This window comes from Carassius carassius, chromosome 7 (assembly GCF_963082965.1).
Source record: "Carassius carassius chromosome 7, fCarCar2.1, whole genome shotgun sequence".
NCBI lineage: Eukaryota > Metazoa > Chordata > Actinopteri > Cypriniformes > Cyprinidae > Carassius > Carassius carassius.
This window is the reverse complement of record NC_081761.1, coordinates 13,168,447-13,195,062: the sequence shown is the minus strand read 5'-3', so window position 1 is coordinate 13,195,062 and position 26,616 is coordinate 13,168,447. Positions and strand designations below refer to the sequence as shown.

The following is a 26,616-nucleotide window of genomic DNA, read 5'->3' as shown; positions in this document are numbered from 1 at the left end:
TCTTGTGTGTATTGTGATGGCGGAAAATACAGTACATGACACAGTGGGGTCCAAAAGTCTGATACCACATTGGAAATCATTGAAACATTTTTTAAACCTGGAAACAAAAACAAAGTTTTAAAATGTAATAAAATAAAATAAAGTTATTATATAAAGTCAAGAATCATAATGTAGAGTTCAGAACATCTAGGTCACTAATAAAATAACCAAATTAGTGTCATTGACCATGTGGACTCTTTTGGACTTGTAGAGTCTACATACTTTACATAGTTTGTGGTACTGTAAGGCAAGGAAATTTTACTTTAAAGTGCCATTTCCAATAGGGATGTGACTATCGATTGGCTGGAGATCGGTATCGGCCGATAATCACTTGTTTATGTGATAATAAATAAATGGAGATGTTGAAGCGCCTTGTAGGTATTATATGAGTGAATCTGTTCAAATAGCCTATTGAAGAGACAATGAGCTACTCCCACAACTATGCCTACAGTACTTATTACAACAAAGAGAAATTTTATAGTCCTAGTCATGGTCTTTTTCAAAATATATTTAGACACTTTTTCGTGAATCAAAAGCAAGCAGTAATGTAACTTAAATGAAAACAACATGACAGAAGCTTAAACTGATTGTAAAGAAAATAAAGTAAAATTTAAATAAGAAGTTTACTCAAGTAAAAATGTTTCACTGTGTCAGTGTGTCCAGTTAAGATGTTCTAAAAAGGCTATTTCAAAATATTACAGAAACTTCACGGGCTAATACACAATTGTTAACTTGTGAATTTTACCTTTATATTGATTTTTTTTCTGCTCCTCTTCTTTGTGTGTCTTGCCCCGATTTTTAGCCCAGGAGTTTCATGCCTTAGACCGGCCCACTTTGTTTTATTTTTTTGTACTGGCCTTTTCAGTGCCACCTTTGCGCTTTCTATTATCCATTTTCTTTGATCTGTTATTTTTTGCTCACATATCTACAACAACTGACTTTTTTTGTTGCTATTTATTTAATTTTTTTTGTTGTTTTTTGAACAAGGTGCCACTTTCAGGGGAGTTAAAAGACAATTACGTCATCTTTTGAGTTGCCAATTAACTTCAGAAATGGAAAATAAGGGACAATTGTGACTCTTTATCTTTTATTCTTTAGGAAAATAGTGTTTATTCTTGTAACCCCCATACATTTTGCGCCCTAGGCAACTGCGTGTGTCGCCTATGCCACTGGCCAGCCCTGAGTGTGACCACGTACATGATGCGTGGGGACATGAATGATTTTGAGCCATAGTCATGTCATCGCTGTGCTATAAATGCTATGACATTTTGAGAAACAATGAAAAGTTCTCTATTTGTTGTATATGTTTTGCACGATGATATGATGAATGGAAGGTTCATTTTTAACAGCAGATTCAGTGATGTTAGAGCTGATCTGCGCCTCATTGCATATGTGTGCGGCGCGTTACGGCTCCACGGGAACCGGGGCTGATCACGGCTGCTCTAATCAGTGCTTTTATTTATTCCGGCCAGCCGCGGCACATTTCTGAAGCAGCTCTCCACACTGCTTGCCTAAATATAGTATTTTGTGAGTTGTCACAGTGTGGAGGATGGGACAAAAAACCTTGTCGGAGCCTTAAGGGATAACGGTAACCTAACAAGCTGATCGTGGGCTGCTTTTAAATTACCGTAAAATGTATTAATAAAACTAAATATCTTCTTTAGACATATTAGCCTACTTGATAGCATTAACACAGACTTTACTCCTTTCAAACTTTATCTGGGAATGTCACCATTTCTGTCACTGCAACTTCACGATCAGGCGAATGAACACACACACACACACACACACACACACATGCATGAAATTGTCTGCCTCATGAAAAAAAGTTAATTAGTTAATATTTGCATCATCTATGATTTATTTTATCCACCTGCGACCCACCTGCAAATAATCAGAATGCATTTTTTATTACCTGACCCGTGGATTATCCGCAGTGCCCGTATATAGGAAAAGCAAAATACGTTTCTGCGTAAATCAGACAGACTTACTGAAAATGCAAATTCATTCTCTGCCAGCAGGAGGTGCTTTAAAGCAGGAGAAACAGAGGTTTCCCCAGTAACAGCTGTACACAAAGCAGCGCTGAGCTCACAAACGATGCTTTATCAGGAATAAAGCATGAAAGATGAAATTAAAATAACATTGAAATTTTACTAAAGATTGTCTTTAGAAATACAATGATATAAAAATCCCAGCGTTTCATCAAAGCCTTTTGGAAAATCTGTCAGTTTTGATATTGTGGCGAGCGGAAGTTAACTTCAGGTTAGTCGCGTGTGTCTGATAAAACCATCAATATAAAGCTTGAAGCATAAGAATCGGCATCAGCCGATCACCATGACAAGAAATCGTTACTTGTATCAGCTGCAAAAATCCTGATCGGAGCATCCCTAATTTCCAATATTGCCTTTCATGCAATTTGTAATTTAGCTGTATGTGAATGCAAATGATCTGCAAAGTTGCAAAGCTGAAAGTGCACGATAAATAAAGTCCATAAACGATAAACCAATCACAACAGATTAGGCCATCTGACCAATCAGAGCAGAGCAGGCTCACGGAAAGGAGAGGTTTAGAGAGACTGAATCTTTGAACTGCTTCGAACTAATAATTGCACATTACAATAAATGCACATTTTAAGAAAACAAAAGAGTTTTTTGACCTTGCATGCATTTAATCCTATTGTAGGAGACTCCCATAACAATATTAGGAACTTTAAAAATGGCATAATAGAGGCACTTTAAAAAAAGAATCAAATCATAAAAAGGTTCATACAATTAAAAAGCTATACAATAAAAAAAATAAAATAATTGAAAATAAATTAAAATTGAATATGGGTGACATAAAAACGATCAGTACAGTGCAGAAACAGTGCTCACTCAAATAAAGTCATGTACATTAATCAATTCAACTTTTCACAATTTATAATGTGTAATGAAAAATTTAAGCATTTTTACTAGTGGTCTCAGACTTTGGTCTCTTCTGTATGTGGAGACAATGAAAGCAACAGCAGGTCAGATTTGTTTTCAGTCATTCATATTAGATAATGCTATAACAAGGGAGTTGCACACCCATTCTAACCTGCATATATACACTCAGCAGGGTTTTGGTGAAAATGTTTGTCTGACCTGGTTCCTCAGGGTCACAGTAGGTTTACTGATAGTGTGGATCTAGCTGTAATCACTTGTGCTTGTGCGCACACACACACACACACACACACACACACACACACACACACACACACACACACACACACACACAAATAGAGCTCTCACACCTGTAAACACACATTTGGCCAACAATTTCAAAAGAATATGTTGTACATTTTCTAGTAGGATGAGTTAAAGAAAGCTAGTCTCTTGTTTACCTGAGTCTCAGGTAAACCCATGAGCCCAGGTAAACATACTAAAGGTTAAGCATTCTGTAATGGTCTTTCTGTGATGTGCACACCTCATAACCAGGGCAAAGTTCAAAGTATGAGTTGCAACTCTTTATTTGTACAAATGCGTCTGTGACAAACAAGTGTTTTGACCTACAGTGGATCCTTTTCACAGATTGTGATGACATGCTTCCACAGTTATTAATATCATAAATCTAGCTAGTTTATTTATTTTCAAAAGAGAAAAACAACAACAACAATTTTTTTAATAACACTATACTTTGTAAACGCAAACACAAAAAATGTACTCATGGCTACTGTTATCTAAGCTGTACCACTCACATCGCGTGTTATTATGCTGCATCACTATTTCTAATGATCTTTACCCTCTTCACCCCATACTTGTTTATCAGCTGAGTGTGAGCACAAGATTCACAGCACAAGTGGAATCATCAGCAGTCCGAACTGGCCTGACAAATACCCCAGCAGGAAGGAGTGCACATGGGACATCACGGCAACCCCAGGCCACCGGGTCAAGATTGTGAGTCTTTATATAATTTTGTGCTATACGTTTGCATCTGTTAAACAATGTTTACATTACACAAAAATATCTCCCTATACTTTACACTCAGTACAAACAAGCAGCACTCGAGTAGAGACACAAACACACATGTAATCCTACTCTCATGTTCAAAGGCAGATAATCTCACATCACACATAAACACACATATAATCTCCAACCAAGCAAACAAACACACCACAATGCAAACATTTACACATGCATCCAAAACCCTGTCTCCTATATTACATAGACAGTACAAAGTCTCACAAATATGCAGAAGATACAAGAAACTCAAGACATTGAGTAAAGTGAATTAATAAAGCTTGAGCAGTGCCTGTTTGCTCATATTTCAATTTAACAGATTTGAACCTATTAACAAACTTGTTCACAGACAGCTATGGCAGGGGTTTAGAAGGTGACCTCAGTGTCTCCCACTGTTCTCTGGATCTGACTTCTGAGTCATCTGTTTAGACCTAAAGCAATTTTAAATGGTCCTTGTCAGAAAGCAAGTGAAGTCACGAAAAGGAGAATTTTATTGTTTGTTTGGATGAGGTAGAAGTGTTTTGTGGATTGATTCCATTAGAATTAATATATCATTATGGCTTTAAGGTTTTAAGTTCTCATTATACGTTTTTAGAGTTACTTTATCATCATGTTCATGCTTTTATTGCTCTCTCTCTGTGTAGCTGTAACAGCTGGCTTTTTACACAATTATAATGTTGTAAACACTAAAGGTACAACTTTAAAACATGTAACTCAAACTCATGCAGTGGTTCAGGGATTTGCAGATCCTCCGACGCAACACAATTTGAAGTTTTGTAAAGGCAAGCAGTTCACTCAATGGCTTATCTTGGCAACACCCTTAAGCAGCGATTTTCGGTTTAGTCCCACAAGGAACCTATTCCCACAGAAAGCTCTACGGATGTATGCAGAATTCACACGTCCTGATATTTGCATGTTTACTAAATATTTTTCCAAATTTGATAAGTGCATTTGTGCTGCTTGATATATTTTTTTTTGTGGAAACAGTGATGCATTTTTCAAGATTCTTTGATGAATAGAAAATTCACAAGATCCTTTTTTTGTTACAATACAAGCCTTTTCTGTCACTTTTGATCAATTTATTTGCATCCTTGCTGAATAAAAGTATTAATGTATTTAAAAAAGAAATTAATGACCATAAACGTTGGAACAGTAGTGTATAATTTCAATAATGTATTAGTATTTAATAAATTGCATTTATTTAAACCTAGCTGCCTTTTATTTAGTTAAGCTAATGTACATGAAACAAACAAGGCCTCTGTAAAAATGTAATTGTCTCTTCTAACAGGAACTTGAGATTTTAATTCCTATAGCCGCTGCAATGAAAATTGGCTTGTCCCAGTCAAAGTCAAACATGTCTATCTGCTCCTTAAATATGTTAGATGTGTCTGACTTCTAGCTGAGGAGGTCAAAGAAGAGAGATCTCTTTTTCTTACAGTTGATTGCCAAGAAATAATGTCAGTGAATGCTGCAAAATTCTTTCCTCCTAATATTTTTTTTATTTTTTTTTCCTCTGTTGTGTCTTTGTATCTCCAGTCTTTTAATGAGTTTGAGATTGAGCAGCACCAAGAATGCGCATATGATCACCTGGAGGCCTTTGACGGTGACTCGGACAAGACGCCTATCCTGAGCCGTCTGTGTGGCAGTAAGATTCCAGAACCGCTCATTTCCACAGGCAACAAGATGTACCTGCGCTTCATCTCCGATGCCTCAGTGCAAAGGAAAGGCTTTCAGGGCACCCATTCCACTGGTAACTACCCTGTCTTTTCTGTATCTGATGTTACGTGTATATTTTGATTACTTGCATGTATTGGATCAGATGTGATTCAAGTGTTCATACAAGCAATCCTCATGTCATGCTGACAGTTTAACAGACCCCTCTAGTGGATCATTACTTCATTGCATGTTGACTAGAGTCCCTGAAGTTTTGCCTTTTGACTTGTTGCTAAGCTCCGCCCACCCTGGTTATTGTTGCTTATTACAGTCATCTGAAAAGAGATATATTTGTCAACTGTCACTACTGGTAACATTGTTTAAGTGAACAGAACTATTTCTAATAGGATGAAGGGTCAACAGAAAATCAGTGACGATCAACAGTACATTTGTGTCTTTTTGTGTAGAATGTGGCGGTAGGTTAAAAGCAGAAGCACGGCAGAAGAACCTGTATTCTCATGCTCAGTTTGGGGATAATAACTACCCTGGTCACACCGACTGCGAGTGGCTCATAATGGCAGAGTCTGGTTATGGCATCGAGCTCACCTTCGCCACCTTTGAGGTAGAGGAGGAGGCCGACTGCGGGTACGACTACATCGAACTTTACGATGGTTACGACACTGGAGCGCACAAACTCGGACGCTTTTGTGGATCTGGGGTATGAGCAGTGTGTGCATGTGTGATACTGATGAGTTTAGGATTTTCTTGTATCATAAAACTTCCTATATGTCTTCAACTGACCCCTCTCTCTCTGTTTAGCCTCGTGAGGAGCTTTACACTGCTGGCGATGCCGTGTTGATTCATTTCCACTCTGATGACACAATCAGTAAGAAAGGCTTCCATATCCTCTACACTAGCACAAAGTTTCAGGAGGCTCTACACACACGCAAGTAACATCTCCCCGAGAGGTGAAATAGACTCTAGAGAGACTGAGATCAGGGATAAAATGTTACAACAAGGAGAACAGACTCCAGAGAACTATTGAGATTGATTTATGTCAATCAGAAACCCTGCCGTGATGTGTTTCCTGCATTGGATTTGCCTCTTTATGTTCAGCCACTACGGAAGTGCTGTCATATTGACCCTAAACACCAATCAGCTGCTCTTATGTGTAGGATAGCTCCGCCCACTGGAGTGGTATCCTGCGCTCTCTGACTGGACCAGTGTAGTAAATCAACCCCTGGAAAAAAAAACACACACACTCATACCCAAAACTTTTGTTGGCTCACCGTTCTTCAGATAAGCCAGTTATATATATAGAGTTGCACACTGAAACTAAGACACAGTGACAATAAGATAACAAGGAACTGCTATTGTGTGTGTGTGTGTGTGTGTGTGCATATTGCTCTAGACAGCATGGACAGTTTGGCTGCTGATGCCACACCACACTGTACCTCAAATAAACTGTGTGTTTGTGGATGTGTGTGTTTGAGAGAGAGAGAGAGAGAGAGAGATAGGCCTTCAAATACCAGCCTGAACTCATTCACATGTTTTTAAATTCATGTGGTTGTTATTTTACAATTATTCTGTTAGCTTAATGGCAAAACTCATTTGTGCAAAAGTAAATTGTAAATAGTAAATATGTAGCCCTATTTAACAATAAGCTTCCTGACATACATGTAGCCCATTGTTTACGCTGTGACGAATATAATTTGACAAAAGGGGTTAGAACTACACGACAGTTATTCCTAAAGCAGCGTTGGTGCACATGAATTTGTATGTGAAATCTGTGCAAACATGATAATTCGATGCTCTGGGTGGCCTTATAATTGTGTTAGGATGAAATGTTATGAAGAGATATTTAATTTTAAATATATTTCATCACATACCATGAAAAGCAGCATTATAGCTCAAGTTGAGAGGTTTCTTTGCATAACAATGCAGATACATGTATGTAAAGCTGGGTGGTGATTGTGTCTGAACTGGTTATGAGGATGGTACACTTGGCATTACTCTAGGATCTTTCTGCTCATGCTTTTATGACAAAAAGACTGCAAAGAAAAAGCTGTGTGGAATGTCCTTGCATGGAGATGGATTTGAAGTGTTTTATCAAAATAACCTCACCACACTCGTTTAAAAATACTCTGTTAAGAACAAATTCATGTGCTTACATAAATTAGGCAGAAACAATCGTGAGAAGTTTTCCCGTGCTTACAAATACAAAATAATCCCTGCAGTTTTAAGTGAATGAGACCCAGTGTCTTGTGCTTCATTCGTGAGCAGGCCCACAAGGAATCTGCATTGCTGCTACATTTACAACGAAGTTGCCCAATGCCTTGTGTGTTCACACTTTGCATTATTTGATAATGCTTTCAGCTATCAATAGAAGTGATCAAATTCACGCAATTTATTCTGCATATTTCCATACATGTGACAAAGTCTGCAGATTCCATCTGGGCCTTCCTATGAGTTGCAGAAACCATGTAAAGTTGTTTGAATTGTTTTGCGTATGTGTGTGTGTGAGAGAAAGAGGGAACTGATAGAATGCCTGAAGAATCTGCTGAAGAAACCAGTGGTTTTCTTACTCTTCCAGTAACGCCTCCTGAAGAAGTTAACAATGAACATGATGTGAACAGGAAATGATGTTATAAAGCCTTGCATAAGATTTCCATTACAGCTGTGACAACTGACTACAACCACCTTAACCCTGTGCGCTTTATATGCACTTAACACAGAAAGACTATTGAACTGTGTTCTCCAACCACATTCTCTGTTGCTATATTCCCAATGACAAGTTTTCCCTGCTTGGAAAAAAAAAACAAAGTCACTGTTGAAGGGAATTCCTTACGGTGCTATTCAGTGTCTCAAAAAAACGGCAATGCTTCAGCCATTCAGTGAATGCGTGGAGAGGCAGCGTTGAAATAATGTTGCTCATCAACACAGAAAAAACACTGACAAATTACTCACAGCATTGACAGCACTAGTGTTGTGGAGGAACAATTATTGCCTTAGAACCAAAATGTACATTGTTGCACATGATGTTTCTGTAGATATTTTTTTTTTTCAAATTATTATATTTTATTTGATATTAAGTTTAAAGAACTTGAACCTTTATGTTAAGAAAGAAATTTAAATCGACTGACCTGAAGCCGTCCCTTCTGTCCAGTTACACAAACACACACACTTGTATGCATATATGCTTATACATGATCATGTGCACACACAGAAACTAATGTTACAATAATCGTAATGTTTTAAAGTCAATAGTAAGACTGTGAACTGTGACGTATGTGTGCATTTATTGGTCTGTGTGTTACACAATACAGGTCATGTGACTCTGTATTTCTGTATGTGCCAAGTTCCTGTTGATTCCACTCTAAATGATCTATGAGAACCATGACTTATGACAATGTGAAACATGATTTATTCACCTGTTATATATACATCAGCCTAATGATGAAGAAGGACTCTTCACTCTAAACTCATGTCAGGTCAATTAAATGTATGGTCTCATTTGTTCTTACTCTCTCTCTTCCTCTTTTCTTGTACATTAGACACATTAGAAGTGTGTTAGTGAAAAGTTCTAAAAGTGAAGTGTTGTTTTTTAAAGGCCAATGAAAGTCATATGTTTATGTATATAGAAAAGTCATAACTATCTTATATTTGAGCTTCTTCACAATCGAACATTGCCATAGACGTTTTTTTTCTCATCCAAATGATTTGGTATACTGTACATACACACATACATAAATAAATAAATACAAACTTAATATATTTAATGTACACATATTAAAATGTTCAATTTGAAAGGGAAAATGTCCAAGGCTGTCCAAATTGGAAATTAAAAACTCTCAAAACACAGGAGGCACCATCACTTATTTTAGTGGTCCATAACGTCTTCTTTTCAAATGCCATACTGGGTGCTTAGGTAGCCAATTTGTGTTTTTATAGGCACATCGAAAAGTATAGGCTGTCTATATTTTGTTTTATTAAACTAAATTGGACTGAACTGTTTCCAGGGACATTAAACAATAATGAATCATAAATATCACCCTCATATTTTACAACTGATATTGTAAAATGGTCATATTTAAGTAGAAGTCAAAAGTGAAAGATGTCTTTGTCTCTAGTTAATTTTATTGCCCATTATTATTTATTTATTTTATATATTATTTTTATATTTTGGTAATTGTATTAAACAAACTGATATTAAAACTACTTGAGTATCAAAAACGTAGGTACAGCCACAGGTAGATTTTTATAAATAATGGCACAGCTGACCTATTTAGAGCAAATTACTCAAAGGATTAATCTTAATGGTAATTTATATATATATATACTTTTCTTCAGTATTAGATCATGTTTGTTCTTAATGATGCTACATAATTGTCTTTTATTAATGTAAAGTGCATTGTTGGTATAAAGTAATATGTACTGGAGAAACTGGTAATAACCAGCTAAACTTAGGAGCATAAACATAAAGAAAAGGCCTGTTCTGTACTGTAAATAGCCTGTTGGAGGTTTATTGGTGTGCTTTTGAAGATTCAGATTCAGATTGATGATTTGCAAAATGATTCATTTGGACCTCTTTGTCTAAGGGTGGCCAACTTTCGGTCCTGGAGAGCCTCAGACCTTCAGAGTTTTGCTCCAACCTTGGCAAAGTTGGCAATTCTTGATCTTTGTGAACCCGGTTGACCAAACTGATCAAATATTTTCTTTTCTGCAGATTGTTCAAAATTCATATAACTTTGTATTCATTTGTGAAGATTATAGCCTATTGATTTTTTTTTTGTTGTTGCAATAATCCAAAAGCCAGTCGCAAAATCCTACAAAAACGGACATTCCTTTGGCTAAATAGACCCTTATGCAATAAATGTAAATTTTAAATCATTGGTATGAATCAGGTTTTACACTTCATTTGTAAATGAATTACTAAACAATCATAAAACAATGCCAAACTATTATCATTTTTTTAGATTTCAAAATACATTTTCTAAATAACATGAATTATGTTATAATTTTATTTTGTTAAATTCTATATTATCAGTGACAGTCTTGCTCTGTGAATAATATGTCTGTAATATCAGAAAACTACCACCAGATGGCAGCAGGCTCTTTAAAATCAACACGAGGCCACATGAACAGATGAAGATAACACAAATGTATAATTTTGTATCTGTGCCTTCAAATAAATCAGGTAAGTGCGGTCTGGAGTGGAATCTGAATTCTGAGCATATAATCACACAAGAGATCTCATTTCAAGTGTATACCATCAAGCTTTCTAGCTTTTTTCTCTGTGTGTTTGTATAGACCCTTTGCACGTGACGTCACGCTCTACTCGCGCGAATTCTGAACGCCATGACGGACGGCAAGCCAAATGAGTTCGTGTTTGAGTTAGTTCTAGTTGTAAAATGGTTATTTCGTGTTGTGCCGTGGGCTGTGCTAATAGACAGGGTAAAGCCAATATATCTTTTTATCGAATACCATTTGATGGGGAGAGAAGGCAGCGATGGGTTGCTGCTATCAGCCGAAAGGACTGGCAGCCCTCCAAGTACTCCAGGATTTGCAGCGAGCATTTTTTACAAGGTAAGGTTCATGTATTTCCCAGTTACGTTTACTTAATTTGTGTAATACCATATCGCCATCCTTGTCCAGATGGAGACCCAGTCAAATTGTCATTTGTAACATGAGTAACCTAAGTTAGCTATGTAATGAGCAAGTGCCAGCTAGTGTGATAGGGCTGTGCAGTCTAACGTTAACGTTACTGCTACCCATTCACAAAGGTAGCTAACGTTAGCTTAATGTCATTATTAATGTAATTTAGGTTGGCTTTTATAAACGTGTTGAAAGATGTTTTTGTAAAATAAACCAGCCCTCAAACTTTTGACTATGCTGTTGTACTTTATAAAAGGATATTAAATGTATGTAGAATTACACACTGGCAAATCTTACTAATAATTCAATTACATTTTATTTATAGTATCACATCATAAGAAATTAAAAGAAAAACATTACAAATGGAGTAGGTCTAGACCACACTATAATTTACAAAGACCCAACAATTCTAGTAATTCACTTCATGAGTCTGTGGACTGTGTTTTGTCTGACAGCAGTCTATCTGGGCATGTATATGTCTTGGCCAATAACTCAGATAAAATGGCTGACCTATAGAAGGCCTCAACATTCTGCACTGCTTCTGTAAAAAAGTCAGCATCAGGCAAAATTCTCTGTATAAAAAAATCGGATGTAGACCACACCATGAAGTCACAAAACTTCCGCTTCGTCACAAACAACTGGGCTTGCACCTGGTAGTGGTATTGATGATCTCTGTTAAGTGCATGTGTACCATCTGTGTTCTCAATGCAGAAATGTTTCTTTTCAGTGGCACTGAGGACTCCGGTGTCTTTGGCACAGTGTGGGCATTTGATTTCCAAAATACCATCGCCACAGCAGGAGCAGGACAGCAAGGCATCTGGAGATGCTCCAAGGTAGGGACGGGAGGTATCAATATGGAGACCGGCATCACGAACACTTAGGTCCTGATGATGTTGTGCAGCGTAAGCCTCATATGTCTCTCTGGCTTTTTGTTCATGTTCACATCCCCATCTGAAAATGAGAAAAATAATGTTATTAAAGGAATAGTTCACTTTAAAATGATAATTTTCATATACTCACCCTCATATTGTTTCAAACCTGTATGAATTTCTTTCTTCTGCTGAACAGAAAGGAAGATATTTAGAAGAATGTCAGTAACCAGACAGTTTCTGGGTCCCATTGACTTCCATAGTAGAAAAAAATATACTATGGAAGTCAATGGGATCCAAAAACTGTCTGGTTACTGATAATCTTCTAAATATCTTCCTTTCTGTTCAGCAGAAGAAAGAAATTCATGCAGGTTTGAAACAACATGAGAGTGAGTATATGATGACAGAATTTTCATTTTAAAGTGAACTATTCCTTTAAGTCATCGTAGCTCTTTGAGTGTCCTTTTCATTGGATTTGTTCTCTCATTTCCCTAAGAACTATAAGTACTATAGATGTCAGTACCCAAAATTGGCCTAATCTTAATAGCACATAATATTCTCTTGTATCATATTCTATCACAGATATCACAGAGTAGTTTAAAAAGGTGTAAATTAAATATAACAGGAACCATTTAAAAGGAACATTAGGAATAAATAGGCAAAGGACCTACACCATACACCTGGGATTAAAAATAGATAAGGGCACTCAAAGAGATTGAGGGATGTAATCTGTCATCATGTTTGTAATTTAATGTTGATAATTTGTAATACTGACTATAATAAATATTCCAATGATAAATGCATTTCTTTGTCTTGTTTTTGTTTCTTTGATGTTTTTGTGAGCAGGGGCCCTCTACATTAGAACACAACATGTATTGCATACATTTCCATAGTTGAAACATAAGTTCAAAGAACATCTAATTTCTTTACTCACTTACACTATGGTGAAATTAAAAACAGTAACTGTATGTTTATGTCATTATGTCACACATGCCTGGTTGCAACTGTTGAAAATCTGCATAGGTCAGGGTAACAGATCTGCCTAATTAGGGATTTGGAAGGATTTGTAGGGTCTGTCCTTGCAGCTGACTTGAACCTAGATGCTGTCACCCTACCAGCCCTCATGTCAAACCATAGCCTTGACTTTCCCTGTTGTCGTGTCTCTTCCTCAACTTTTACTGCCTACAACATTGTAAATTATAGAAGATGAAATTAATGACATGACACCTTAAAGCACATTTTAGTCATATGAGATTAAGAGGGATGACTATACCTGCTCTGGTGTGACTTCCATATCATTGAATACTGCATCACATTTTTTCTCAAGGTCCGAGGCAGACAGCTTCCGGTTCTGAGCACTGTATAACTCAGTCAGGGGCTGTGGTAGACCCAGAGACACCACTTTTGGTTGAAACTGTTTACAGTAGTGTGGCAATATGCGTAGGATACCACTCTTCTCTGAAGGGTTTGGAGTTGCATTATGCATAGAGCCTTGTAGAATTGTTCTATAGCTGCTGCAGACACACCCACTTTTTTCACAGATGGACAACCTGAATGGCTTTGGTTGTTTACACCACAACGCTTTTTGGCAGGATGTGAGAAATCAATTCCTGATCCCTCTTCGTACAAAGCCTTGCCCGCTTTCAAAGGAGGAAGTCCCCACTGTCTGGGCCCATCAGTGCAGCTTTTGTCTTCCAGATGTTTAACAGCAGAGTCTATTGCGTATAGCAGAGCTGTCACGTGGGAGCACACCTCTCCCAGGCCCGCTTTACATGTACAGTGGCCGCACAAGACTGTCCCATCCTTCTTCAAAGATACCCATGGTTGTAGTTGGGTTTCAGACAGTGACTGACTGTGATGCACCTACAATTACAGAAAGTGGCATAAATACATTATTCTTACATGAATGTTATTGTGATGTTATTATTTACTGCTGCAGTGACACCATAAATGCCCCTTGTGAATACATCTTAATCACTGTGATAGTCAAATCTTAACATAGGCTACAGCGAATATAATCACAGATGAGATGATGGCTAGATGTAAAAATTATGTGTGGCTACTGATCACAGACACTCCGTGGTTTACTGGCTATGATGCACCTACAAATACAGAAAGTGGCATAGATACATTATTTTTACATGAATGTTATTGTTTAATGCTGCAGTAACACAATAAATGCACATTGTGAATACTTTGCTGTGATTAACTGGTAGAATCTTAACATAGGCTACTGCGAATATAATCACAGATAAGAAGATGTCTAGATGTTACAATTATATGTGGTTACTACGGATCACAGACACACCGTGATTTACTGTCTGCATGGATTAACGTGTGATCGATAATTAATGACTGCACTTCCCAGAGCTGGGATGCGTCCAGGCATCCATTAAAAAGCCACGGCCGACCATGTACTCTAAAATCATAGGCTACGTGTTATATAAATATTTATCAAGAAATAACAGACTGCATTCTACATTAGAATTCAACTAAGCCATGTAATAATACAAAATAAACCATAGATCGATGTCTTACCTTTGCCATTATGAGGTACCTCCCCCCGCCGTTAGCGTAGCATCGCGTAGCTGTAACCCAGCCAGCTACGAAGAACTGGTAAGCATCCAGACTTTTAAAAGCTTTGAGATCAGCACCAGTGTATGGGGATACCCCGTTTACCACATAGTGGTACAAATCGTGTGGGCCGAAGTCAGGCAGACTCGGCGATTTAACGAGGTCCGTGAAAACCGAGGGATGAAGAAGGTAAGGGTCTGTATCCAAACCTGCTATCTCCAACTTCTCCAAATATCGCTCTTTGTGAGCACCTACCAGATGCCCTACCTCGACCGATAACGGCACTACAACTTCTTCAATAGAAGAAGCCATGAAGTTTAGTGGTAATGTTAACGTTATCTATTTTAATCTGTTTAAAACTATTCAAATTTCCCGCTCGTCTACTACTGCTCAGCCTGCGCGTCCAGTGATTTTGCCGTCCAGCATGGCGTCGTCACGTGGTCGTGGTCACGTGTTTGCAAAGGGTCTATAGCTTAGTTTTTTGGGATTGTGTTTGTTCTGTTGTCATATAGGCTTGAGGATTCTTCCTTTCTCTTTCACCCTAATTCTTTCTGGGTAATTGCTTAGAGATACCATTGTGGTTTTAATTGGATTTTCCCTTAGCACTAATCAAAAGATCTCCTTTGGAGCCAACAACAGTACATTTGAGAAGAGTCACTTTTTTTCGTTATTACAATAATGCAGGGCCATACTGTAGACAATATATTAATGACTGTTGAATACGTTCGGATCGGATTTATGAAGTTCAATCTATTTCAACCACTACTGATTGTATCACTCTTTGGCTGCGTTGTGTTTTCCAGTGATTTTCTGTAGTGATATTGTTACGCCAGTAGGTGGTGTCAAGTGACATTGAATCACTCACTCCACTGATTCATTTAAAACACTACTGACTCGTTCAGAAATGAATCACCAACTGTGTGCTGCTTGGAGACATAATGTCAGTGGTTGAATCTGCTTTGGCTTCGTTTGGGACTACTTTCGCCTTCAGAGCAAAACAGACTGGCCTAAAAAGTTATTCAGTATTAACTTGTTTATTGAACAGTTGTGTATATATATACAATTGTTCTATATAATATATACATATATATATATCATACAATCGTGCTGTTGGTCTGAATATCAGAATTACAATAACAACAGTGGTATGCAGTTAAATTTGTGTTTATAACTATAAATGTTCGCAATATTATATATGTATGTAATTGTAACAGTAATTCATTTTCTTCATTCTGTCTTTCCCTATTTCTTTTTCTCCCCTATCTCTCTATTTTTGTCTGTCTGCGTGTCTGGTTTCATTAGTTCGTATTGATGAATGGATCAGGAGATTTAAGTGGATGAGTTACATTGATCTGTGCAAAACACACACACACACACACACACACACACACACACACACACACACACACACACACACACACACACACACACACACACACACACACACACACACACACACACACACACAAAGTCACCTCTATAAACAACAGTTTCAGATGAAAATAACCTCTGCTTTCCTCATCTCTCTACTCTCTTCTCCTCTCTGAGCACCTTCCTCTTTTTAATCCTGATGATGATTACACCTTCTTTTTGTCTGCCAGTAAAAGCCTTTTATCACCTTATACCTTATTTATTTTTTACACAGTCAATTAATGGATTGACCTGCCTGACCCTTGACAGACATGGAAAACCAGACCATGTTAAGCCTCAAGCATTTGTTTCAAATTAGAACAAATTTCCTGGGCCCTTTTTTTTTTTTTTATGTGATTTGATATGATCATGATATGGGCTGCAGTTTTGTTGGGCAAAATTTTGAATTTAACAATTGGCTCATTTTCAATTCATGAGAGTGAATTGAATTGACTATTACATACAGGATGTTGAACTGAAATTTAAATCAGAAAAAAAAGAAAAGAAAAATAGAATTCAAAGAAATTCACAGAACAGAGGAGTTCCATTAGTCATCACGCTTTGTGAGAAAATAATAAATGATTCATTTAGACTAAAACCTGTGTGTTTACACACACACACACACACACACACACACACACACACACACACACACACACACACAAATAGAGCTCTCACTCTATTAGAGCTCAAATACTTTTATTCTGTAGGTATTTTATTATACTGGATATACTGAAAAACATCATATGTTGTGTTTTACATGTCTAGGTAATTCATCAAAAAGAAAAGTTCTGCACTTACATAGTGGCATATAGGCACGGGTGGCACGAGAAATGTTTGTGAGTGCAAGAGTAATAACTTTTAAGGAACTGTTACACAATCTTATGTATAGATTTATCTGCCAGCTTAATGCTTCTAAAAATGAGATTATTGTGGGTCTATCAAATATAAGGCTTAGAAGTACACAGTATCAGTCAAAGCTGTGGAGACATTGGTATTGCTGTATTGTGTAACTCTTTATTGTGTGTGATGGAGGCTATGGGTTGTACATGTTGTCCTACTGTCTTTTTAAAATTTGGACCTTTTAATAAAGTTTGATTGATTACAGTTGTTATATAGGTTTAGTTCTATTATCATTCCTTAAGTTCAACTTTTAGCCACAATTCTGCATTTCAACAATACAGACAATACAGGCCTGGCGGATATTTTTTTTATGAAACTCATTTAGCATTCAACAAATTGTGAATGTAAATATTGTTTGTTGTTTACTTCATGTGGCTCATGTGGTCTTGGTGATGTGTGTCTAATGCAATAATGTTTTGTAAAAAAACTAAAATATTTTATTTGTTTTGAAACCAAGGAAGTATCAGTGTGTCTGTCTCTTTAAAGACTCAGAATTGGACAAAGTGGCATCTGCTCTAAGTGTGCCATCAAGTAGTTACAAACTATAACTCTCCCCAGTCTTCTATTTGCTCTGGTTGCTAAGCAATGCTGGAAATAGTTTATTACCCAATGCAATTCCACCTCCATCAGTTTTCTACTGGGAACTGTAGACACACACACAAAATAGATCAATATGACCCCAAGGCAAGGTTTGGGCCAGTATTTAGCATTTACAGTAAAATCTGTGCTTGGGTTTAAACCCATTTAAAACCATTCTGCTAAAAACTGCACCGGGCAATAATAACAGAAACTATGAATCGATGAGCAGCGGACAAGAGTTGTGTTGACCATGTGACCACTTCATTTTTAATGGGCTTCTTAAACGCTGATATGGGCAGAAAATATCCGTCAGCTTGCTAAACACAAGATAAGGGAGGTGGAACAGTCATTGATCGAAGCTAATGATTTTCACATTAAATTGGAGGAAAGGACATAGACAAAGAGTCAGAGGGAGCAAGGATGGGGGGAAATGTTTCTTCTTTTTCTAATCCTGCTGTGGAAATGACACAAAAAGATAAACCTTCCTGCAGAAGTGTCCAACAGTGCTCACTTAGTTAGCCATCAACTCAAGCCTAGTAGGTAAAACCAAAAACTTTACATTGATTTTGATGTGCATATATAATAAATAGCTTAGCATAGATCATTGAATCTGATTAGACCGTTAGCATCTCGCTCAAAAATGATCAAAGAGTTTATATATTTTTCCTATTTAAAACTGGACTCTTCTGTAGCTACATCGTGTACTAAGACCGACGGAAAATGAAAAGTTGCGATTTTCGAGGCTGAAATGGCTAGGAACTACACCATGGTATCATGGTTGCAGCAGGCGCAATGATATTGTGCAGCGCCTGAAAATATGCTTATTGGAAGTTACCTAGCTGGGACTATTTTCAGGTGCTACTTAATATAATTTTTCTTAACTTTTCTTTTTGCTTCGGTCTTAGTACATGATGTAACTACAGTAGTCAAGTATTAAATAGGAAAAGTATAGAAACTCTTTGGCCATTTTTGAGTGAGATGCTAACGGTCTAATCAGATTCAATGATCAATGCTAATGTGGCAGGATGGTTAGATCCTCCTATATTGATTGTTAGCCTATCAGTATTTATGGGTGAGCGTATAAAAAGTGGAGTTGTGTCACAAAGATGTGTTGCTCTCAGGTGCCCCGCCCCTTTCTGGTACCAGCGTTTACACTGTTAGCAGTGTGGCTAACTTGGTCACGGCTCAATTTGGGTTCTTTTTGTGCATCTATCCAAAAGGTAAGCATTAGAGTAATGTGACTTCTGGCATCTTTGTACTCTTGTTGTGCTAATGTTAGTGTTTTGTATTTTTGTATCACTTATAGCCGCATGAAGTCAACTGGTTAATGTTGCGACCTGTGTTTGGTCAGACTGCTTACTCGGGTACATGTAAGAACTATAGTACAAAGTTTAACCATCCCGTGGGAACTAGTTGTTTGTTTTTCATTGCAGCAGTTTGTTGCTGCCCTGCTCCTGGCTCCCACACCATCGTGTACCTTGTTTATGGCTCTGCTTTGGTGTGGCGTTTGGCTGCATTTTTCCAGTTTCTATTAACAACTTCTGGTTCAGTGCTCGTGCTGGCCTGGCCATTTAACGTGGCTGAGGTGCTCATGCGTTGGAGGGTTCCTGCTGTAGGGCAGGACTTCGAACATTAGTATTAGGAAGTGTTGCTGTCTTGTTCCCAGTTTGTTTGTGCATTCGTTTCTTTCCTTTTTTGTATTTGCTTTGTTGGATGGCTCATATTGCCCTATATGTACTCAATGTGGAAGGCCGGATGATTTGAATTGTCTAAATTTATTATTTGATTGTTCATTTCTTTTGAGCCCAGTGTGTATTTCATTTTTGTTAATTTCTTTATTATCTTGTGAATGTTTTTTGAATTGTAAATTGGCTTCCTTTTTGGTTGTGTTTTTGAACTAGTTTGTTCATTTACAGGTGCTGTGGGTCAAACCCCAAAAGGGCAGGGAGGCAGATTTCCACACGTGTGCGGTGGTGGTGCTATCTTATCACCGTGTGCAGTGTTGTGGCGTGTCGATCACCAACCAAAATCTCACTGGGTATCGAGTGTGTGTGAATGGGTGCACTGATAGTGTGTGATAATTGCATTTTGTGATTCCTTAGGAGTTGATTCCAGCTGACCACAGCCCTGTAAATCTTTACTCTTTTTGTGTGATCAGCAAGAAGTAACCGATTATTAAGTGTGCCAGCGCTCGTGTGATTTTCCTTTTTTAGTAATTTATTACTTGGATTAATAAAGCTTTGTATTTTGGTACCCACGTCTCCCGCTCTATTTTGTGTAACTGAACCTGTATTGCCTTGATTAGCACCTGCGAGTGCGTAGTATTTCCCTGGGTGCAAGTCCTGGGGTGGCATAGTCCCTCTGTCTAGTGTTATGGTTTCTGTTGCCTATTGCCATGCTGCTACATTCTGGCGTAGTCGGCAGGGTTCTACAGTTTTGAGCAGAGATGTGGGTCATTTTATTGCTTTGGATATTTCTTTAAATTTATATTGTGTTTGTTTACGGTTATTCTTAGGAACAAGACAGCAGCACAAACTCCTGGAAGGATTTACCTGGCTGCCCCCCCCCCCCTTATCTTTTTCATTTCCCTGCTTAGTGGTAAGTGTTTCTGACATCTGTTATGGAAGGAGAGTTGCAAGAACTAAGAGATCGTGTCGCTCATTTGAAGGCTGATAACGAAAGGCTCAGACAGGAACAAGCTCCAGTTGTTGTAGATCCTGGCATGGCCACTATTGCTGCCACTGGACCATCTGTTGTGCAGAAACCTACCAGTGCTAGTGCTCCATTATCTGAGAGATTCATTTTTGTGCCCCGAGATAGAAAATGCCCCATGTTTAGCAGTAGATCAAGCCTTACCATTAATGAATGGGTAGAGGAAGCCCAAGCCTGCATGCGGGCACGTCATTTGTCTGTAGTTGACCAAGCTTTCTTTCTTTTTGATCACTTGGAGGGTGAGGCCCGAGATGAGATCAGATATTGTTCTGATACAGAGAGGGGGGATCCTGAGAAGATAATTCGGGCATTAAGAGAATTGTATGGGTGTTCCCTGTCTTATGTAGCTTTACATCAGGCCTTTTTCTCCAGGAGACAACAGGAGGGAGAGACGTTTTTAGAATTCTCCATTGCATTGCTGGGTCTCCTGGAGAAAGTGAAACGGCAGTCTCCTCATGTCATACCGAATGCAGAAGCTTTATTGCGTGACCAATTTGTTGAGCACGTAATTGATATTGGCCTTCGTCGTGAAGTCAAGCAATTGGTCCGCCGTCAACCTTCCTCTACACTTTTAGAGGTGCGTAGTGAGGCCATGCGTTGGGAACGGGAGGGAATGCTGGGGGGCGTAAGGGGACGAAGTCCGTCTGTTCCACTGGCTTATGGGGTCCAGTATGCTGTGCAGGGTGAGTCACGTACCGGTCCTCCTAGCTCTCCTTCAACAGAGTTAACTGAATTAAAAGAAATGTTAAAATCACAACAAGAGCAGATAAATCAGCTTACCCAGGGTTTAGCTCGTTTGCAGGCTCCAAATTCACATAGCCGATCCCCACGTTATGGTCATTTTATCTGTAGGTGATGTCAACGCCCTGGCCATTTTGCTTGGGAGTGCAGGGAAGAACCTCGGATTGGTGTAGGCAGACTCGTTCAGCTCAGCAGTCGGAAAACGAATCCCCACCGTGTTGCAGAGCCACAGCTCGGTTGGGGAGTTATCAGGCTCAAGTGTTGTAAACGTTTCCACTCCAGCATCTCGTTTAGTGTCCTCCTGCCCTCATCTTAATGTTCTTATTGGTGGGGTCCAGGTGCCCTGTTTGATAGATGCGGGCTCTATGGTTTCTACCATAACAGAGTTGTTTTCAGCAGTATTATGAGCCATGGGGGCAGGAGCAACTTAAGACTTGCCAGTGGCTGCAACTTACTGCTGCAAATGGTCTTTCAATCCCCTACATTGGTTACATGGAGCTAGATGTTGAGTTTTGTGGCAAAGTGGTCCCAGATTGTGGTGTGCTGGTTGTCCGAGATCCTCCTGGTAGTTCTGGGTTGAAGGTTCCGGGTGTGTTGAGAATGAATATCCTTAAAAGATGTTACCAGGAGCTCTTTGGAAAACACAGCATATCCCTTTTTGATTTACCTGCCGTGTCACAGGCCCCTGGTCCTGTGATGCATGCATTGCAGCATTGTCATCAAGCTAATACTCAGTTTTCTGTTGATCATGCTGGTACAGTTCGGGTGTGGGGGCATGGGGTGTGTCGCATTCCGGGGGGCACGATGAGGCTTGTAGCAGCAACCTGTTCAGAGCATTATTCTACTGGTACTGTGCTGTTTGAACCACCTGAGGCGGGGTTACCTGCTGGGCTGCTGGCTTCCCCTGCACTGGTTCAAGTGACTCGGGGGACAGCCTATTTACCTGTGGTGAATGTGGGTGTTACTGAGGTTGTACTCTACCCGAGGACATCTTTAGGTACCTTGGACGGTGTTTTTGTCATTAGTTTACCTGAAAGCATAAGTGAAGTGAGGTCAGCCACGGCTATGGTAAGTGTTCATATGACTCTGGTGGGTCCCACAGTACAGGAGCATATTGACTATGTAGATTTTTGTGAAAGCACCAAAAGATGGTGGTGCTGTACACAATGATGAGCTGGATGAGCTGAGCAAGGTAAAGCATGTTCACCGTTCCCTGTTGAAAGCCAGGATTCAAAGATGTTCTCCAAATCAGAACCCTAATGATAGCCCTTTGAGTGGAAAAGCATTGCCTTCTAAGGATGAGCTGGATGAGGGTGACTTGTTGGCTTTAGTTCCCGAAGTCCCTCAAGTTTGCCTCTCCATGCAACCTAGGTTGGCATTAAGAGATTCTGTCTTTGTCAGGGACCAAACAGTCCGGCAATGAGGAAAACAGAAGTTTCTTTGGAAAATGGGTTATTTTATTACACCCCAAAAAAACTACTGAACAATAGAAACCAAAAAATTAACAACTAGGTCTTTAAAAGAGGTCAACAAAATATAACTATAATCAAAACGGTATACAACAAAACAGGATATGAACTTAACAACCTGACCTAACAGAATGAGACAGCAGGGAACATATATAGTGGCTTGGGCAAACCAATTTACACAAAAAGGGGAAAACGAAAAATGGGAGACAAATACAAACAATCACAAAGCCAACAAACTAAACCCAAAACCCCCCTCCAACATGGCAGCACATGGTATGGCTTAATTGGCAGGTCACAGGATATCACAGTCCTCCACCCTTGGCCACACCTTTCTCCCCCCCCAGGACAGAGCTCTCTCCAACATGGTAACAAAGAAACAATGATTAATAAACAGAAAATATTTACATAGCCCTACAATGTGGAAATGTGTGCACTCCATTTAAACAGTGTATGGCTAAAGCAAATAATATTATATTATAACTGAAATAAATTATCAATATTTCTAAATCCTGAATTGTTTGGGGTGTGGCTATTGCAAAAAATTACTTAACCTGTGTACCTAAAACATAACTTGTGTGCTGGTATTACCATTGCTGGCTATTACCCTTCCTTGCCAATTGGTCATCCTGTGTGGCTTGGGCCACCACAGTCTTAATGGTCGAATCTGCACCACAGAGTGGGTTAGCACCCTCTTGGTCTGTGACAGGGGTGCCAGAGGCCTCGGGACACTTGTGCTCCGGAGATGGGAGCTTGCCTCCTGTATCCGTGGCTGTATCTACAGACCTCCCTGTTCCTGGTTTAGCCGTACTGAGAAGGACAATAAGAACTACTGCTGGCCAACACCCTAACATTTATCGTCTCCCACGGGCCGTGGGTGAGGCGACCAGTGAGGCCATGTCCTCATCTGAGGCTGCTTCAAGTGGGATTTCAGTCTTCTATAGGCCTTGGTGTTGAGTCTTGTGGTCTAGGGGTTTATCTTTTTGTATGGCATTGTCGGGACGACGATACAAGAAGCAGGGGTAGATTGTGGCAGGATGGTTAGATGCTCCTATATTGATTGTAAGGATTGTTAGCCTATCAGTATTTATGAGTGAGCGTATAAAAGGTAGAGTTGTGTGACAAGGATGTGTTGCTCTCAGGTGCCCCGCCCCTTTCTGGTACCAGCGTTTACACTGTTAGCAGTGTGGCTAACTTGGTCACGGCACAATTTAGGTTCTTTTTGTGCATCTATCCAAAAGGTAAGCATTAGAGTAATGTGACTTCTGGCATCTTTGTATTCTTGTTGTGCTAATGTTAGTGTTTTGTATTTTTGTATCACTTATAGCCGCATGAAGTCAACTGGTTAATGTTGCGACCTGTGTTTGGTCAGACTGCTTACTCGGGTACATGTAAGAACTATAGTACAAAGTTTAACCATAATGTGGGAACTAGTTGTTTTTCATTGCAGCAGTTCGTTGCTGCCCGCTCCTGGCTCCCAAACCATCGTGTACCTTGTTTATGGCTCTGCTTTGGTGTGGCGTTTGGCTGCATTTTTCCAGTTTCTATTAACAACTTCTGGTTCAGTGCTCGTGCGGCCCTGTTCATTTAACGTGGCTGAGGTTCTCGTGCGTTGGAGGGTTCCTGCTGTAGGGCAGGACTTCGAACATTAGTATTCGGAAATGTTGCTGTCTTGTTCCCAGTTTGTTTGTGCATTCGTTTCTTTCCTTTTTTGTATTTGCTTTGTTGGATGGCTCATATTGCCCTATATGTACTCAATGTGGAAGGCCGGATGATTTAAATTGTCTAAATTTATTATTTGATTGTTCATTTCTTTTGAGCCCAGTGTGTATTTCATTTTTGTTAATTTCTTTATTATCTTGTGAATGTTTTGAATTGTAAATTGGCTTCCTTTTTTGGTTGTGTTTTTGAACTAGTTTGTTCATTTACAGGTGCTGTGGGTCAAACCCCAAAAGGACAGGGAGGCAGATTTCCACACGTGTGCGGTGGTGGTGCTATCTTATCACCGTGTGCAGTGTTGTGGCGTGTCGATAACCAACCAAAATCTCACTGGGTATCCTGTGTGTGAATGGGTGCACCGATAGTGTGTGATAATTGCATTTTGTGAGTTGATTCCAACTGACCACAGTCCTGTAAATCTTTACTTTTTTTTTTTTTTGTGCGATCAGCAACAAGTAGCCAATCATTAAGTGTGCCAGCGCTCATGTGATTTTCCTTTTTTAGTAATTTATTTCTTGGATTAATAAAGCTTTGTATTCTGGTACCCACGTCTCCCGCTCTATTTTGTGGAACTGAACCTGTATTGCCTTGATTAGCACCTGAGAGTGCGTTTTATTTCCCTGGGTGCAAGTCCTGGGGTGGCGTCGTCCTCTGTCTAGTGTTATAGTTTCTGTTGCCTATTGCCATGCTGCTACAATAAGCTAAAAGTTGTACCGCAAAACCCGGAAATACGCTGAATGGATTCAAAAATGTGTTCCTTTAAAGGAACAGTTCATCCAAATTGAAATATTGATTTTTTTTTATCTGCAAAACACAAAAGCAACCAAAAAATGTACAGAAATGGCTTTTACTGTCAAGTTCCAAAAAAAATATAATATAATTTCCAGTAAACAAAAACATTAAAATGTTATTTCCATTTCCACGCCCTGCGTGACATTATATTTTCTTCAAATATATATATATATATATATATATATATATATATATACCAATATGCCATCCCATAATACTTGAAACAATGCCACTGTTTTGTCTGTCTATCCATCCATCTATAATTCTAACCTTTTTTTAAACAATTTTACTTTTGGGTTTGACAATATTAATAATAATAATAATAATAATATTAATAATAATAATAAGGTGAGTAAACCGATTAGAGTGCGTAGACAGATTTATCCATTTTGAGGTGGACTACTCCCTTAACTACACTATATATATAATCTAAATGTCTTAAAGATATTCTGCTGTGGCTTTATACAGCATATGTGGGTGCTAATGTTTCCTAAATTTAGGTTGCTCCTCAAAAAAAAAAAATTCTGAACTGCAATGAAAAATTCATTTAGATCACGGCCTTGTGTGTGTTCCAGGAAAATTAAATAGGTCTTCATTCGGCTAAAGCTGGAATAAACATTGTTTTTATTTTTAAAGAGACTAAGGGTCAATGCTGTATGTGTTGTGAGTCTTGATGTTGTTTTATTTAAAGCGGTTTGAGGCTGAATTTCTTATAATTCGGCTGATTATGTAAGAGAATTTCAATCTAAAGACTCTGTCTCTGCCAGATTACGAGGAAAACTGATCTGTAATCTTGAATACATGATGAAACCAGTGATCACTGTCACCTATAAAAATAGATAGCATTTTGTTTTTTTAAGAACTGCCTGCAAATCTTATGTTATAGAAATTCAATATGCTGCTTTTTGTGTGTTTATGTACATGTAGTACTGCTCTCTTTGCATTCAAACCTATTTGCATTCTGGATCCTTTGTATTTATCCTTTGTGTGTGAGACTTCAATCCTAAACCAGCAGTAGTGTGATTTTTTTCTATGACAGGAAGAGGAAAAGCTGTAGAATGAAAACACTTTCTGTTTATCCAGTTGGTTCCTTTTAGAGAGCTGAGGACAGTCACAAACTAATACACACTCACACAGCCTTACATTACACGCATAGTGCGATTTAGTTTCCAAGCCAATAATTTCTCTTTGCATCATATTTTAATTGAATTTTGCACATGTATTTTAATTCAGCAAGAGATTAAATTACACAACAGAACTACAGTGTAATCTTGATCCAGAGACACACATACACACATTAGTTGACAGGCACATGCTTGTTTTAATGATTAAACAAGTGTTTAACCTCACAGATGCCCCAGTTTACTTGTGTGTGTGTGTGTGTGTTTGAGTCTCTGTGTGTACAGATGAGAAATTGTGGTATATAAAATATTAAAATGGCATTTATACATAATGCAGCACTAACCAGACCAGACAAACAGGATTTCTCTTTCTCCTTCGCTGACACACTTGCGCACACACATACAC

At 38.6% G+C, this 26,616-nt stretch overlaps 1 protein-coding gene and 1 long non-coding RNA gene across 3 annotated transcripts in view; both read left to right on the top strand.

The window, feature by feature from the left end:
- The window catches only part of LOC132143569 (dorsal-ventral patterning tolloid-like protein 1), a 55,624-nt gene extending 48,154 nt beyond the window's left edge, over positions 1–7,470 (top strand). For both annotated transcript variants that reach the window (XM_059553916.1, XM_059553915.1), the window contains exons 19-22: positions 3,826–3,953; positions 5,553–5,766; positions 6,137–6,387; positions 6,489–7,470. In XM_059553916.1, coding sequence (XP_059409899.1) covers positions 3,826–3,953; positions 5,553–5,766; positions 6,137–6,387; positions 6,489–6,623 — 728 coding nt within the window. In that variant the 3' untranslated portion in view covers positions 6,624–7,470. The remainder of the gene's footprint in view (positions 1–3,825; positions 3,954–5,552; positions 5,767–6,136; positions 6,388–6,488) is intronic.
- A 3,334-nt stretch (positions 7,471–10,804) lies between these two features.
- Positions 10,805–19,855, top strand: LOC132143049 (uncharacterized). Its single transcript, XR_009434168.1, has 3 exons — positions 10,805–10,866; positions 15,670–15,781; positions 19,576–19,855. It is a non-coding gene; the product is annotated as an uncharacterized LOC132143049 (long non-coding RNA).
- Positions 19,856–26,616: the final 6,761 nt, after the last annotated feature.